Raw genomic sequence first — 17007 nt, 5'->3', positions numbered from 1 at the left:
AGGCTCAATGTAAATGCACTATTTGCTAGAGAAACCTGATGGAAAAGACATTTGCTGTGCTGAGAAAACAGAGTGAGGCATTGAAGTCAGGCATGATATGTAATAAGTATATTTTTAATATCAAATATTATTTAAAAATAATAGCTAACAGAACACCCTTTAATTGTGTTTTGCCTTTCAGTACTGGATTGATGGAAAGGAAAACTCGTTTTCTATTGCTGTCCCAAAGCTATGGCCATAAAAATAAAGTTTATTGCAAAATATTATATTCCTATTTCTCTTATGGCTTCAGGTTGTGTCATTAAACTTACTCGTATGCAATACATAAATTCATTCTTTACACTAAGATACTTTTAATTCGCTTTCTCAAGATATCTTCCCGCTCTCCACCCAACATCACTGCATGGATAGGACCAGATTTTGCTATCTCCTGTGACAGCTGCAAGATTTAACACTGGAGACTCTTCGGAGGCGAAGAGTAGTCTCTGTGCTGCCAAAACCTCCAATGTTTGTTCTTTAAGAAAAATGAATTTGAAAGTAGTCATGACTGGAAAGATGAAATGCCTCCCTTCTGCTCCTCCAGTTTCTCTTCTACTTATCTAGCCAAGTCCTGAATCCCAGGATGGCAGAGCACACCACCTCTGCACACCTCATACCTAGTCAGCTTGAACTGCCTGTGTACGAAGGTTTTTCCAGATCTCTGGTCTGAACCTGCCAAGCCACACTCCATGATTCTCACCCCTCTTGCCAGCTACCCCAAGCAGGAAGAGTTTAGCTCCTTCATCCCACAATGCCTTCAGAAAGTTGGGATGGGTTTACAGGCAAACTGATGCTAATGAAGGTGGATGAACGTTAAAGGGATTCATCTATTAACTGAAAACAAACTTTATTCTTTACAGAATAAATGCATTCTAACTCTTTTTTGGTGGGTTGTTGGTTTTTTTTTTTTTCCTTCTCCAGTACAGCATGTTGAAGATGTCCCTGGTCACAGCAGGGGTTTGGACTACATGACCTTTGAGGGTCCAGTCCAACCCAAACTATTCTATGATTCTGCTACTCTGGTCTCCAGGTTAAGTCTCTAAGGACACCTTTCACTGTAACAGAAGTATTCAAAGAACCACCACATACCATCCCCCACCCATCCAAACCTGAGCAAAAGCTTCCAGATAAGAGCTACAACTTTAAGGATTTTTATCATCATCCACTTTCAAGCAGTCCTACTCTACTCTCTTCTCCAGCTTGACAAAGGAGTATTTCAGCTTGCCCAGCAGCACTGCTTCCACATGCAGTGGAAAACTCACACGCAGCAGCACCTCGACAACAGGAAATAATGAGGTAAACCAAATCATATCTGATCAGAACAGCAGTGAAGCTTCTGACTTACACGTGCAGATTTGCATGGCTCGAGCACTTTGGACAAATAGCCATGTGTTAGGTTGTTACCTAGACCATGTTTTAACATCCCGGGCTATTTGTTATTTATCGAAGTGCAGTGCTCAGAATTTGAGGGCTCAAAATATGAGGGCACATGCTTAAGTTTTCAGAAGAGAAGGAGATCCCAAGAAAAGCAAAATCAGGTTGGTTTTCCTGCAAGTCATTTGGTATGTGGGTTTGGCATCCTCAAAGCTGGGTGCAATCATTTAACTGGGTAATTCTAGTGATTCAAATGCATTCCAGGTGAACTCTATATCAGAGTAGCTTGTGCAGTTCTTGAGCTCGTAAGAGTGACCTCAGCACACAATTCTCTTGATGATAATATAATCTAAGCTAACTTCCTATGCACGTATATGCCCTAACCAGCACACGTTTGAAAGCGTATTATACATAGCGATGAACAAAACTATACCTTACATTATATAGCTCTTTGCACAGCTTTTGGCTCTAATATACTACAAATTCATGAGAAGTGTGGAAGAACAGCCAGACCAAGTTGGTCCACCTAGCATAGAGTCCTGTATCCAACTATGTTTAAAAGCAAGAGGCCTATGGAAGAACAAGTCGAGCACAAAGTGTTATTTTGCTGACATATTTCTGCAGCTTCCAGCATTCATATTTGCCATTTCTCTAACTCTCAGCATTTCCAACATTCCCAACAGTAAAATCAACAGATTAATCACACACTTCATGAAAGCATACTTCCATGTTCTTTTCATTGCTCTGAATAGTTTAGTATGATTAGCAGACTTTATCATCTTGCTATTAATCTCTTGCAGATTATTTCCCTGATCAAATATGAATATGTTGAAAACCACTGGCCTCAGCATAAGCACTTGTGGAGTTTTCTTCACCTGGAGGATAAACGTATTTACACCTTCTCTCTGTTGACTACGCTTCAATTAGATAGCAATGCTCAGGCACCATTCAGGCACCTCAGACCTGGGCAACTTACTTTCTTTGTGAAACTTCAGTGAGAAATCTTAGTAAAAGTCTTTTGCAAGTCCAGGTAGATGATCTGAACTGGATTACCCTATCCACATGTCCAGTGACATCTTCAAAGAGCTGCAGCAGCTCTGAGACAGCACTTATTGCTGCCTTCCCATAAACATCCTGTTTATTTTAATCCAATCTGTCTGTGTGCCATTAATTGCATTTTTTCCAGTAAGTCCACCAAATTTAGTCAGATGTAATTATTTATTTAGACAAAGGCATTGCCACAACCTTGCTAACAATGAAGTCAATTGTTTAGTGCAGATAGTAATCAATGAGTCACCTTTTTTGCTCTTTCTAAAAAAAAAAAAAAGTTACTTTGTACACAGAGGTAGCATAAACAGGAGTAATGTGGAAAAATGTTGACAGGATTCTGTAGCACAAAATGACCGTATTCTTCAAGACAGTCACTTCTCTAGAATCAGAATCCATGGCATGCTTTTGTAGTAATAATAATAATGATAATAAAAACACTTATTTTCCTTAGATACCTATTCTGCTTTCATTCAAAACTGAAGCCTACACAGCTCTTTAGCTAAAGAAAACCTGTTCTGTGCAGACTTGATGGATTTGATGACATCCTGTTTATTTCAAACAGGACTTCAGAGTGTCACTGGATAAAGATTTAAGAGCACTTCTTCAACATCTTGCTATCCAATTGTAGAAACTGTATTTGAATATCCTAAGCTTCTTTGACAGTTGTGGCTTTTAAATAGCCAAGATCACATAAATAACTGCCATAAAAATAAACAGTCTAATGCTCCAATCATGAACACAGCTCTTAGTGCTATGATTACTATACACTGCCTGACAAGTTGTTAGGACTTGTCCCTTGCTTGTTATTGATTATTTCTCGGCTGCAGGACAAAATCCCTCACTGGCTTCCCTAGTCTGCACAGACAGGTCTCCAGCTCTCAACAGACTTTGCTCACCACAAAGAGCAAGTGAAAGGTCATGAATCCTGGCTAATCGCAGTCGAAGCTTGGACTCAGCAACCTGAGACCTAACCCTGTTCCCTGCCAATCCCCCGAAACATTCCTGTGGACTTCAGTCGTGTCTGGAGAAGTCCATAACTTCTCAGACTTGACTCTGGTTCAGTTTTGTTTCCAAGTACAGTTACAGCATTGCTGTAGGCTTATATAAAATGTGCGTCTCTCTCCTGAGTATTACTTCTTCCTTTAATATTTCTTTTTTCCCCTAAAGCAGGGGAGTCTCTTCCCCTCTCTTTCCTGACTTGTGAGCAAAGCATTTCCCTGAAAGCATCTCCATCAAACAGCAAAACCTCTGGCACATGATTAAATAACTTCTGTCAGCACTTCCATCTCTAAAAATGTGCTAAAAATGCTGAGAAAAAAAGGAAACAGAAGTGATGTGTAAAGTTCACCTTTAGCCTCATTTATTCCGAAATTGAATAACTACATCCAGGCAAAACAATAGGCATTTTCCTAGGATCACCAGTCACAAGGGAGAGAACATAAACTTCACCTCTGGTCTATTTGATGAGGTTTTGATGAGAAGAAAGTGCACACAAGTTGCTAACAAGAAGTATCTGACAAAAGAGAGCAGTATTTCAGGACAGTCAGCAAAACTACAGGTTGAGAAACAGAAAAAAATAGTTTGTTCTGTTCTGAGGATTGGCTGGTTTTAATCTTCCATGTGATAATTTTGCAGGCAGTTTTACTCCTACCATGTCATAAACTAGTATTTTATCATCTGAAAAATTACATGGTCCATGTCGGTACTCAATTTGAGCATGCATCACATGGTGTGTGAACACTTCCAGGGACGGTAACTCCACCACTGCGCCGGGCAGCCTGTTTCAATGGCTAACCACCCTTTGAGAGAAGACACCGTTCCTAGTCTCCAGTCTAAACCTCTCCTGGTGCAGATTGAGGCCGTTTCCTCTTAGTCTGTCATTTGTTACTTGGAAGCAGAGACCAGCCCCCTCCTGGCTCCATCCTCCTTTCAGGTACTTGTAGAGAGTGGTAAAGTCCCTCCCCAAGACCTTTCTACACTAAAGGTGGTATCACTGTTGTCATCCTTCTAGTCTAGACACAAAATGTTTGTATTTTGATTTTTCAATGCCACCTTACATAAAATAAATGGCATACTACCACAATAAAGGAAAAGAAAAAAAAGTTCACCTACTCACCTAGAGAGCAATAATTTACCCTGAAGTTTCAAATCAGCAGCACAGTCATCAGATTGACAGTTCCTCTCGAAAACGGTCTGCAAAAAGAGAAAAGAACTATTATAGCATGAAAAGAGTATGATCAGAATTCAGAGAAGGGACATGTCTGGACAAAAGAAAAGAAACACACCAAAACCTGTGATGCAGGAATATATGATGTGAGTGTTCAGGAAATTCAAGGGCAGACAAATCTCATCTTTATCGGAAGTGTTTTTATTCTCTTTTAACTGAACAAGAAGTCTCACCAGAACCAGACTTTCTCAGAGGTCTTCCTCAATCCATTCCCACTTCTCATCTGACAAGAATTACTGCTTACACGGTATTTCTGGCACTCTCTCTTCTCAATGCATGTGCATGAATTGAAAGAGCAAATAAGCTATTTATGAAACTATTTTTAGCCCTAAGAAGTGCAAGTAAAGATATCATGCACCAAACTTATTCACTAGCCTGTATTAAAGATAGAGAATGAAACTTTTTTTCTTTTTATATAAAATCCCAGACTGGTTTGTGTTGGAGGGACCTTAAAGCTCATCCAGTTCCAACCCCCTGCCACAAGCAGGGACACCTTCCACTAGAGCAGGTTGCTCCAAGCCCTGTCCAACCTGGCCTTGAACATTGCCAGGGATGGGGCAGCCACAGCTTCTGTGGGCACCCTGTGCCAGCACCTCACCAACCTCACAGGGAAGAATTTCTGTGTGGAAGGAAACGTTTTTGCCATTTTGTAAGCAACAGAAAATTAAAAAGATATTATGTACCAGTGAAACCGTCAAACAATAGAATCACTGTCAATCTTGGAACTCTGGAAAAGACTATCATTTAGGGAATTTAACAGATTGATAAAGCTGGGAACTGTAAAAGGATGCCATGACCCCTGGACATGGCATGCTATTTAGACAGCAAAAAGAAGGAATACATGAGAAGTCTATCATCCTATGAAAACTTCTACAGTAGTTTGTCATAGCTAAACGAGGCAGCCACCAGTGAGTCAAAAAAGAGGACAAGAACATGTTCCTGAAGTCCAAGAAACCCAGATGCTGTCAAGATCATGGTTTTTTTCTCCCGTTCATGAGAACAGAGATCAATACCTTTCTGAACATATGACTAGAATTTTCAGACTCATTCTTTCTGAGTGGTAATGCTCTCCAGCTTACCAAACATTCAAAGAACAAATACCCAAAATGAGAGTTGCCAACACTGTTCAGCTAGGAAACCTGACAATACACTGATCTCTTCCTTTACTACGAATACTCCTTTCTCTGGGCTTGGTTTCATTACTTTTATTACCAAAGTAAATATATTTCTATCATAAATGCAAATAGAGAGCAAATCTGTGCAGGACACACATAATGGTCAGTAGGGTTGGAGAGACTTGGGGTGGGGGGGGGGAGAAAGAAGAAAAAGAAGATACAGAGTTAATATATTTCTTAAGAGCTCTGCCCAGCCATATCAGAACTAGAGAAAGATTTGAAATCTTAAGCCCAAAGGGCATAGAGATTCATAGTCCTTGCCTCTTAAGAAAGATTCTGGGCTAAGGAGGCAGATTGCTCACCTTTCTCTATATTGTCAGAGCTCTCCTAAAAGGAGCAGACCCTTATGAAGTTAAATGGTGTTGGCCTAGCAGGTGTCAAACTCTGCTGTAGGTTGTACTGACTTGCAACAAGAAAGATGGGAGGTTGCCATCTGGGGCTAATTTACTTTGCCCTTTATGTTCCCACCTTTTGCTGTCTCAGAATTTGAGAAGTGGAAATTGTTGAGAATTTAAACACAAGGGCTGAACTTACCCTTCCTCCCTAATAAAGACTACCACACCAAAGGACAAGAATAGCCTTGGCACAGGAACCAGCATGAGGAATCACTCTCAAAACATGGCATGTTTCAGATGTATAGTCTCGAAAGTCCTCAGAATTAATTCTCAGCCACCATAGTAGCTATATATAGGAAATACTGTTTGACCTTCAGAAGAGAAAGAAAAATAAACTGTAAAACTATTCTTGCCTGATAGTTTCCCTATTTGCATTGCCGAAATCTTGGCAAAGCGAACAGAACGATCAAAGAGATGACCTGCACATTTCAAAGAATAAAGTACTGTAAGTACATTTAAGTAACTACCTAATAATGTGGAATTTTGTTACTAAATCTATAGTTGTTCTTCAGAAAGAATTAATAAATATCTCATTTTCTAAAACTACTGAGGATGTATCACTTCCAACACATCATGCACTAGGCAGAAGTTACTTTGAAATACTTGGGGAGTATTTCATTATGTCATAGAAACCCAAGTTTCTACACAGCACTGGGATGGGAGAAAGAAATAAGGATTAGTAGTCCCCCAGATCCATAACTGTGTTGGAAAGAACCCTTTGATTTTGTGGAGAATCTTGAACCTGAACCCATTCAGGCCTGAGAGGAAAAAAGGATTCCCAGCCCAGCCAGCTGGAAAAGCCACCAATGCAGCCACAGTTGGTTCAGCAGCCCACTTCCATCATAGACTAATGATATCTATGCATGATTTTGCTATTTTCCACTGTTTCCATGGTCCAGATAGTTGTTGCCATGACTCTGTTCCACCTCCCTTTGCCTGCCACAGCATCAGCCCTGTAGCTTCTCACAGTGTCCCTCCAATTTACTCTCTGCTCTCTTACGCCTCCCCTTCCCCAGCCTGTTGTTTCTTCTGCCTTTCCAGTTGAACAATTCCTGCCTGTTCAAATCCCTCCTAAAGAATTAAGGAGTAAACAGACTTGAAGTCATCATAACATTTGTGAACTCTGCTTATATATTCTGTTACTGTGCCCTTACTTGGTCTACTTGGAGGCTGTGAATTCTTTGGCCAGAAACTCTACCTAACCCAACACTGCATGTCGTTAATGCAAGAGTCCATTCCTGGGATATGCACAGGCTCACAGGCACAGGCTGCAGTATAATCACTAATTTTAAGTCTAAGCATTCTTTAAAAAAAAACAAAGTGTTGAATGAGGTAATCAATGGGCTGTATGGATTACCCAGAACTGGTAAAGGGAAGTAGGGCAAAATAAATTCATTGCACTGTGGAAAAACATCAAGTCAAAAAGCCTACATTAAGATATACTCACTATAATGAGTGAATATACACATCTGTTCACAATTGAATATACAGTAAGGACAGATGTAGAGCCAGCTGATAAGGAAGGGGATATGCCTAGATCTGGGACTCAAAGCAAGTACCTTTGTGTCCACTCCCTCTTGAAGAGAGGTAGTGGATTAAATTCCACGTTCTGTGGTAAAGGCCAGGGGGAAATGTAGAGTCCCCTGCCTCAGGAAGTAGTAGGAGGAGGAATGCTTAGTTTCTGTATCCTGAAGTATCCTGCATTCTAAGCACAAAGCTGCTGAGTACTGGGTGTGAAGACATTCTCCTTTTCCTTCTTGCTCATGGAGGACTGCTAAGGAATGCTGCTAGGAGGTAAAACGAGCAAGAAGGAGCCTGGCTTCTGCCTAATGGTCAAAGCTCTCTGCTCAGAGGAAGGTGATCTGGGATTTCAAACCTAGCTTGCTAAATTGCTTCACTTTCTTTCAATGGCTATATACGATTAAATACATCTACGTTTCTGGGAGTAGGAAAGAGAACAGGAAAGAGAGAAAACAGAAAACAGTGGAAATCATCCAACAAACAGAGAAGAAGAGAAAAAAAAGTCCCTTCCCAGGTCAACCATTGTGTGATTCACTCTGCATCAGGCCTTTAACTACTTCCTCACACACCAGTCTATAAAAGTTCCTTTAACTTCATAAACTGTATCATGTACTTCAACAACGATAACTCAGGTTATGGAAAATAATCTCGGTTAAGAATATAGTGTACCAACCTCTACACTGATTTCCTGCAAATTGTCACCGTATCCTATGGTATGCACAGGCATGACTTGGCAATTAGATCGTGCTAGTAACACAGAAGCTATTCTAGTTAAAGAATGCAGGATAAGGGGGCTTGTTAGTCTAATAATTCTTTATTTTTTAGAACTTGATGCTAAATGGCTATTACTATGTTACTTGGTGAAGCTGGGTTCCTGGGTCCTTACTTAGGAACCAAGATATGTGATGCAACTTTTAAAAGTGCTGAGCTGTAAGCAAATCTTACTGCCTTTTCTAGGAATTATTTCCTGGTTTATAGCTTTACAAATTGCTTAGCTTAAACATAGATGCAGGAGCCTGATTTTAGACCTTTATTTATTTTGTCCTTAAATTTTCATGTTGCCTGCAAAATAAAGCTACTACCTACCAATCTATTGACCACAGAAAAAGAAGTCATGACTGACTCTGCCCAGAAATCCTATGCTCCACTATACTACTCATAGAAACGATCCATTCATATATCCCGCAGAGCTAAATGCAAAATGGTTGATTAAAATTCCCACTAGAAAAGCAAATTATGGAAAACTTTACAGGATTTCATCAGACGTGCTGGCTATGAGGAGGACACACGATTTCCACAATACCCCTACTGAGTGGTGGAGCAAACAGATGACAAAGTCAGGAATATCTGGGGAGTGAGAAACATTGAACAGAATCTTACTTTGAAACCAAAGAACTGTGCTGGTACCGCCTGGTGCAGCGGACCAAGCTTAGCTAGCAAACTCCTTCAGCTCCATGTAGACTCCATCAGAGCATGTCTTCATGGAAAGAAAAGAGATGCTCATTTATAGTGCATTAGTGTAAGAAAACAGAAACTGCCCAGTAATAATTATTTTAGTACACTAGTAAGGTTGCAACCATTTAAGTCGAACTTTTCCAGCTGGGGAATGCTACACGGGAATTAATCCCCTTTATTGAGTGGAAGACTTGGGATCTATGGCTCATGACTAGCACCTTGCCATTTGTCAAGCCACCTAAGGCCAAATTCAATCATTCCTCCCCTATTCCATCTGCATCCTGCTTTCAATAAGTGTTAAAAACTGGGCCAGAGCACCAAGCTAAAAAGAAGACACTCAAATATAAGAGGAACAGGAACTCCCAAATGAAATCAGCTGTTTAGAAAAGATCAGGCATGAAACCTGTTAGCTATTGAAAGCAAGCATGAATTAATAAACATATGTATTAGTTATTCCTCACAGCAGTGAGTGGATTTAACAAAGTAATCTTTTGTCCTCATATTCCCCTGGGGTGAAGAATTACAACTGGTGGCAATAGAAATATGCCCCCAGCCTTTCAGAGCTCTATTCGATTTCTAGTCTGACTCACTCATTTTTCAGGCTGAGGCAATTTTTTCTCTTTTAAATCATTAACAGTTCAGATCATCCAAATAGTGTTCTCATTGCACAAGACTTCAGGCCTTATAAATTCATAGAACAATAGATGAGAAAGACCTATCGGGTTAACTGTCCCATCTCCCCATACCATTATAGGATGGATTTCTGCAGCACATCTCTCAATATATTTTCCTGTCTTGTCTTAAATGGCCTTCCATTTATTTCGGATGACTACAGAAGAATTCAATTAGATCATCTCAGGAGGGTTCTTTAATGACATTTGAGAACCTTTTCTACCCTAAACCTCCTTATTTCTACTACTAAAAGTAGAACCGTGTAAGATGCATCTTTCTCACTCAGGATGCTTTCTTACTTAAATGTTTTAAAACAAGAGTCAAAACCTTTGTTACTCAGCACACAATTGTATAATTAAAAATACAAAGACATAATAACAATGACAAATGAAAAACAGATGTGGCAGCTGTTTCATCATCTGGAAATGCAAAAAAAACCCGCCTTCAAATAATCAGATATGCCATTTATGTCTACTTTTAGCTCATTTAGACCCCCAAGGATACGTGAAAGATCTCTCCTATAATCCACCTGCACCTCCGTGATTTTGTATTTCTGAATGCTACTCTCAACTGCCAGGGGTTTTGTAGCACTGAGGTACTCTGAGCTGAATGAACTAATACTATCATATTATCTCCTCTCAAGATGTTAGGCATTCCAATTAAGCTCTACTGATCCTTCGTATAACTGCTGAAAAGATATGAACAGAGCTAATGGACCCTGGCTTCCTGAAGTCTGTCTCTTGTCTCTGTAGTTTTTTAAGACTATTAGCATTTTCTTTTATAGCTCCACACATAAGCAGGAACTCCCTCTTACTTAAAATTACAATTCTCCATCCACAAAGTAGTCTGGAAATTAAATGCATGCTGTTACACTGAACTGCAGAAATTACCCAGTAGGATTTTAAATTAGGGTGAATCAATTCCTTGCTTTGTTTTGCTGGCATGTGCAGCTTTTGCTTTGCCTTTAAACTGTCTTTATCTCAACTCATGAGTTTTCTCACTTTTACCCTTCCAATTCCTTCCCCCATCCCAATGTCGTTGGAGTGGGTGGCTGTTTGTGGCTTAGTTGCCAGCTGGGGCACAATCTTACCACCGTAAGACAGGATCACCCTATAGACTGGCTCTCCTCTAGCACATATGCCAAGAAATGAAGGTCTATATATCTGTGTGCATGTACATTATCATATAATATTGGCTATTGTTCTTTAGGAAGCCCATGAGATTAAACCTGGGGATTAAACCATGTCTCGCGAACTGATGCTGGTTTTCCTCTACTGTTAAACAGGAATATCACAGTATCACAGTATCACAGTATGTTAGAGATTGGAAGGGACCTCAAGAGATCATCTAGTCCAATCCCCCTGCCAGAGCAGGAACACCTAGATAAGGTTACACAGGAATGTGTCCAGGCGGGTTTTGAATGTCTCCAAAGAAGGAGACTCCACAACCTCCCTGGGCAGCCTGTTCCAGTGTTCTGTCACCCTCACTGAGAAGAAGTTTCTTCTCAAGTTTAAGTGGAACCTCTTGTGTTCCAGTTTATACCCATTACCCCTTGTCTTATCATAGTTTGCCATTGAGAAGAGCCTGGCTCCATCCTCATGACACTCCCCCTTTATATATTTATATACACTAATAAGGTCCCCCCGCAGTCTCCTCTTCTCCAAACTATAGAGACCCAGCTCCCTCAGCCTTTCCCCATAAGGGAGATGCTCCACTCCCTTAATCATCTTTGTCGCCCTGCGCTGGACTCTCTCCAGCAGGTCCCTGTCCCTCTTGAACTGAGGGGCCCAGAACTGGACACAATATTCCAGATGCGGTCTCACCAGGGCCGAGTAGAGGGGAAGGAGGACCTCTCTCGACCTACTGACCACCCCCCTTCTAATACACCCCAGGATGCCATTGGCCTTCCTGGCCACAAGGGCACAGTGTTGGCTCATGGTCATCCTGCTGTCCACTAGGACCCCCAGGTCCCTCTCCCCTACACTACTCTCAAACAGGTCGTTCCCCAACCTATACTGGAACCTGGGGTTGTTCCTGCCCAGATGCAGGACTCTACACTTTCCCTTGTTATATTTCATCAAGTTTCTCCCTGCCCAACTCTCCAGCCTGTCCAGGTCCCGCTGGATGGCAGCACAGCCTTCTGGCATGTCAGCCACTCCTCCCAGCTTAGTGTCATCAGCAAACTTGCTGACAGTACACTCAATTCCCTCATCTAAATCATTGATGAATATATTAAATAATACTGGTCCCAATACTGACCCTTGAGGCACTCCACTAGATACAGGCCTCCAACTGGACTCCGCCCCATAGACTACAACTCTCTGGCTTCTGTCCTTCAGCCAGTTCGCAGTCCATCTCACTACCTGATCGTCCAGGCCACACTTCCTCAATTTAGCTATGAGGATGCTGTGGGAGACTGTGTCAAATGCTTTGCTGAAGTCAAGGTAGACCACATCCACCGCTCTGCCATCATCCATCCACAATGTTATTTCCTCATAAAAGGCTAGGAGGTTGGTCAAGCATGACTTCCCCTTGGTAAAGCCATGTTGACTGCCCTTCATAACCCTCTTATCCTTGACATGCCTTAAGATGGCATCAAGGATAAGGTGTTCCATCACTTTCCCAGGGATGGAGGTGAGGCTGACCGGTCTATAGTTACCCGGGTCCTCCTTCTTGCCTTTTTTGAAGACTGGAGTGACATTTGCTTTCCTCCAGTCCTCAGGCACCTCTCCCGTTTCCCAAGACTTGGTAAAGATGATGGAGAGTGGTCTAGCAATGACTTCCGCCAGTTCCCTCAACACCCGCGGGTGCATCCCATCTGGACCCATGGATTTATGGATGTCCAGATTGCTCAACTGGTCCCTAACCCATTCCTCATGGACTAAGGCAAACCGCTCCAGTGACCTGACTTCATCTGAGGTCTCAGGAGTACAGGGTTCTTCAGGACTGCCTCCGGCAGAGTAGACTGACACAAAGAAGGCATTCAATAACTCTGCCATCTCAGTATCTTCTGTCACCAGGGCACCCATCCCATTCACCAGTGGGCCAACCTTGCCTCTGGTATTAGTTTTATCAGCTATGTATTTGAAAAAGCTCTTTCTGTTGTCCTTGACCCCTCTGGCCAGATTTAATTCTAAGGAGGCCTTAGCCATCCTAGCTGCCTTCCTACATCTTCTAGCAGCAGCCTTATATTCCTCCCGAGTGGCCAGCCCCTCCTTCCATGACCTATAAACTCTGCTCTTCCACTTGAGCATACCCAGCAGTTCCTTATTCAGCCACGCAGGTCTCCTGGCCCTCTTCCTTGACTTCCTACGTGTCGGGATGCTCAGCTCTTGAGCTTGGAATAAGCAATTCTTGAATGCCAACCAACTATCTTGGGCCCCTTTACCTTCAAGCAGCCTTGCCCATGGGACTTCCCCTAGCAATTGCTTGAAAAGGCCAATATGAACAAGTTGAACAATTACTGGTGAAGCCTGTCATTGCATAAGAACAAGCCTACAGAAACATGCACACCATCAGAGGCACTGACTTCCATTCAATTGTACAAGCAGTGAACATGCTCTGGGTGGGTCCTTCCCAGATTTCCTGGCACAAACTGCGCTCAGGCCCCGTCAGTACAGCACCGGCTCTGATCAAACTTGTCTGGAGCTACAGACAGACACCACCAAAGGGATGGAAGAGGGAGGAGTGCAAATCATCACTTTCAGCAATCCAACTCCAACCAAATGGAAAACAATGGAAATTAAGCAGGAAGGGTGGCACACAGTGGATCTCTGCAAGAGTGGATGCAGAAGATAATTTGGGAGCTTGCCCTGCCCAAGTAGGAAATAATTTAGTGGCAAGATGTTTCATGTGGAAAACAGCCATTAGGCTGACTCCTGCAGTCTCCCAAAGACTTCCTATGTGCCTGGGTTCAAATTTTACACCTATCCAGCTACTGACAAATATACTCAGTTGCTGAGGCTTCAGTGTACCAGTAAGTTAAACTGCCCTGCCCTCCAAGGCAGGAGCATCCTAACTCCTGACTCATGCCTGGGAATAGTTTGCAGTAGTTGGCACAGGCTAGAAGGGTGCCAAGAGCCATTCCAGCAGCTTACCAGGATAAACATGTCACTCCAATGCCTAGAAATGCCGTGGGCACAGCTCAGTTTGCTGTCAGAGATGTGACCTGACTCAAGCAGGCACACAGGGATCTCTGTTCTGGAGAAGGCATCACTGACAAAATGTAGACCATGCTGTGTGTATGGACACTACATTTCAGCCTGCCCAGATCTTGTAATTGCTTTACCCTCAGTATGAGACTGTGTTAGTGTGTGTGTGCGCTTGTTTTGATATAAAGAATGTAATTATTTTTGCAGCAAACTGAAAATCACTAAAGATGTTCATAAGTCAGCTCCATAAAAATCCTCCTATACTTTCTCATACCTGCCAACTAAGCTAATTTATGTGCAAATGCTTAACCAGCTTTTCAGACACAAGTTATTTCCAAGAAATAGCCCTCTGCTCTAAAAAGGTGAAGCTTATCCAAGTGATGTGCAGTGTCAGCCACCCGGAGGTGCAGCACTGTACCTGAGTCAGTGACACAGCTGGGAACAGAATGTCCTGAACACATTCTGTCTCTTCTTAAAACTCACGAGCGGTTTTATGGCAGACCATTCACGAAGTCCTGAAGACACTGACGCAATTAAATCTACTGAGACTATTTTTTTATAACAAAATGGTGTCTCCTTCCACATAACAGCAGGTGATTTTATTACAGTATTTAGAATAGGCAGAATTCTGGCATACCACATTTCAAGCTCCGAGATACATTACTCGATACTACAGGGAACAAATCCCCACTGTATTTGGCAGGAGATCCCTCTCCTTCTTGGTTGATATGTATTTATACAGTGTGTATACAAAAATAAATGTTATAGTACAAACCACTCACAACGAACTACGCCAAACCAAGTTCTAAATATACATTAATGTCCTTGAAGTAAGAAAACTTACTAGTTTTTTCCAGTGGATGGGGGTAGCGACTGGATTTGGGAGGCAACAAAGAAGCTAATGGAAAGTCATCCTCAGAGTGGGAAGCTTTAGAGTTTGTAATATGCACTCAAAAAGTAAAACCTTTTTTTCCCCCCACCCAATCTCGACCCACCAGAGATTTTCTGTTTGAGCAAAACTGAGCTGGCTAACCACTTACAACTTGGAAAGCTGTAGTCTTCCCCACACAACCAGTCTCCACCCAACAATTGTACAAGTTTCTGAGGCATCCATCTGTCGTGGTTTAAGCCCAGGCCGTAAATTAGAACCACACAGTCTACTTCCCCCCCACCCTTTCTTGCCCCTCCTGGAGGGACGGGGAGGAGAATCGAAAGAATGCAACTCCCACGGGTTGAGATAAGAACAGTTTAATAACTAAGGTATAACACAAATCACTACTGCTACCACTAATAGTAATAATGATAAAGGAAATAACAAGGGAAGAGAATACAACCGCTCACCAACTGGTACCTCACCCCCACCCCGCAATGATCCAGCCCTTCCAGGTAACTCTCAGTTACATCCTGGGCATGATGCGCTGTGGTATGGAATACCTCTTTGGTTAGTTTGGGTCAGGTGTCCTGTCCCTGCTTCCTCCCGGCCTCCCCTCCTCCCTGGCAGAGCATGAGACTCACAAAGTCCTTGGTTAGACTAAACATTCTGACCAGCAACTGAAAACATCGGTTTTATCAGTACTGTCCCAGGCCAAAAGTCAAAAACACAGCGCTGCAACAGCTACTAAGAAGGAGAAAAAGTGACTGCTACTGCTACTGCTAAACCAGGACACCATCAATAGACACATACACGTAACCCTTAAGTATTTGCTTGTGCTACCACAAAAAAATTATACCAAGCTATAGCAACCATCGCTTCTTGTAAGCACATACAAGAACCAAGAAAATAATTAAGTCCACGAGAAATTATGTTACTGTATCCTGTGCTAAATAGTCCCTCAGGCCACTTTAATTACATTATTACTTCATTCTGAAGTACTAGAGCCTCTTTGCTTGTGAAAGAGGCCAACAGATGAAGTCTCAAAATTGCATGCTTTTTCATTAGGAAATTTCAGTTAAGATCCTTTTCTTCAAAACAATCAGACGTTCAATTATTTCTCATATGCTGATTGTTTCAAGCACAGTTCATTTAGGAATAGAAGCAGGCTCCTTCAGTCAAGGTTTGGTTTTGGCCTGGTTTATTCTTAAATACAAGTATTTTTGCACTGCCTTACAGTAAAAGCTGCATTCTTTTAAAATAAAGGTGATCAACAAATAAAAGCATTTTGAATACTACTCCACATCCACACACTCCTTTTACTACCGTAGTCCAAGTGATTAGTCCCTGATCAGACTGTTCTCTCACATACAATGTAATGCCAATTTACAGGATGAATATCCAATAAAATCCTTTTCTGTGATTATGTCATTAGGCACCTGTCACTTTTGGTGGTGGGTGTCCATGAACACTATTTCCAAGCTGCCTCTTTAATGCATTAGGGTAAAGCACTATGAAGAACATCATATGCTCAACATAATCTTCAATTCTCACATCAAGAGGCCTCTTGATGGCTTTCCTTCCTCCCTGTGTGTAAGCCATCCACTCCTGTTGGAAAGTCACATGTGCATGCAGGGAACATCTGGTTCATGAAAAACAAACTGAAATCACAGAGAAAGTGATCACTTCAGCTTTAACATCACTTTAGCTTAAATAAAATCATTTCTAGGTGACTTTAAAGCCCACATGTTTGCAAGATGTGTGGCTTTTCAAGAGGGTCTAGCAAACCTGCAGTAGGATCTTGAAAGAGAGAATTTTTCCCCTTTCCTGCCCAGTCAGACCTCCCTCCCATTTCTTCAGCTATTCTCTACTTCCAGCTTATTCTTCTGCAGTCCTTCACAAAAACCAGACATCTGAACTTTTTAGAAGCCTTTTAACAGTATCTTAATGCTGCCTCAAAGCAACAGATGCAACATTTCTGATTTCAAAACGTCACTTTCTGGCTGGATCAATAGGATCTAGGGCTTTGGAAAATCACACACGACTAGCTATATTTAAAGATTTGAGTGCTAGCACT

General features: G+C 41.9%; 1 protein-coding gene across 1 annotated transcript in view; it reads right to left on the bottom strand.

Moving 5' to 3' along the window:
- ITGA9 (integrin subunit alpha 9) overlaps window positions 1-17007 on the bottom strand; it is a gene marked incomplete at both ends in the record, with an annotated part of 216486 nt that overhangs the window by 84584 nt on the left and 114895 nt on the right. Inside the window, one exon of the mRNA XM_080610922.1 lies at window positions 4580-4656. Within this exon, the coding sequence (XP_080467048.1) occupies window positions 4580-4656 (77 nt within the window). The remainder of the gene's footprint in view (window positions 1-4579; window positions 4657-17007) is intronic.

Source organism: Psittacula echo (assembly GCF_963264785.1).
Source record: "Psittacula echo genome assembly, chromosome: 2".
NCBI classification, from domain to species: Eukaryota; Metazoa; Chordata; class Aves; order Psittaciformes; family Psittacidae; genus Psittacula; species Psittacula echo.
The sequence above is the reverse complement of the archived record's forward strand: the minus strand, read 5'-3'. Positions and strand labels throughout refer to the sequence as shown.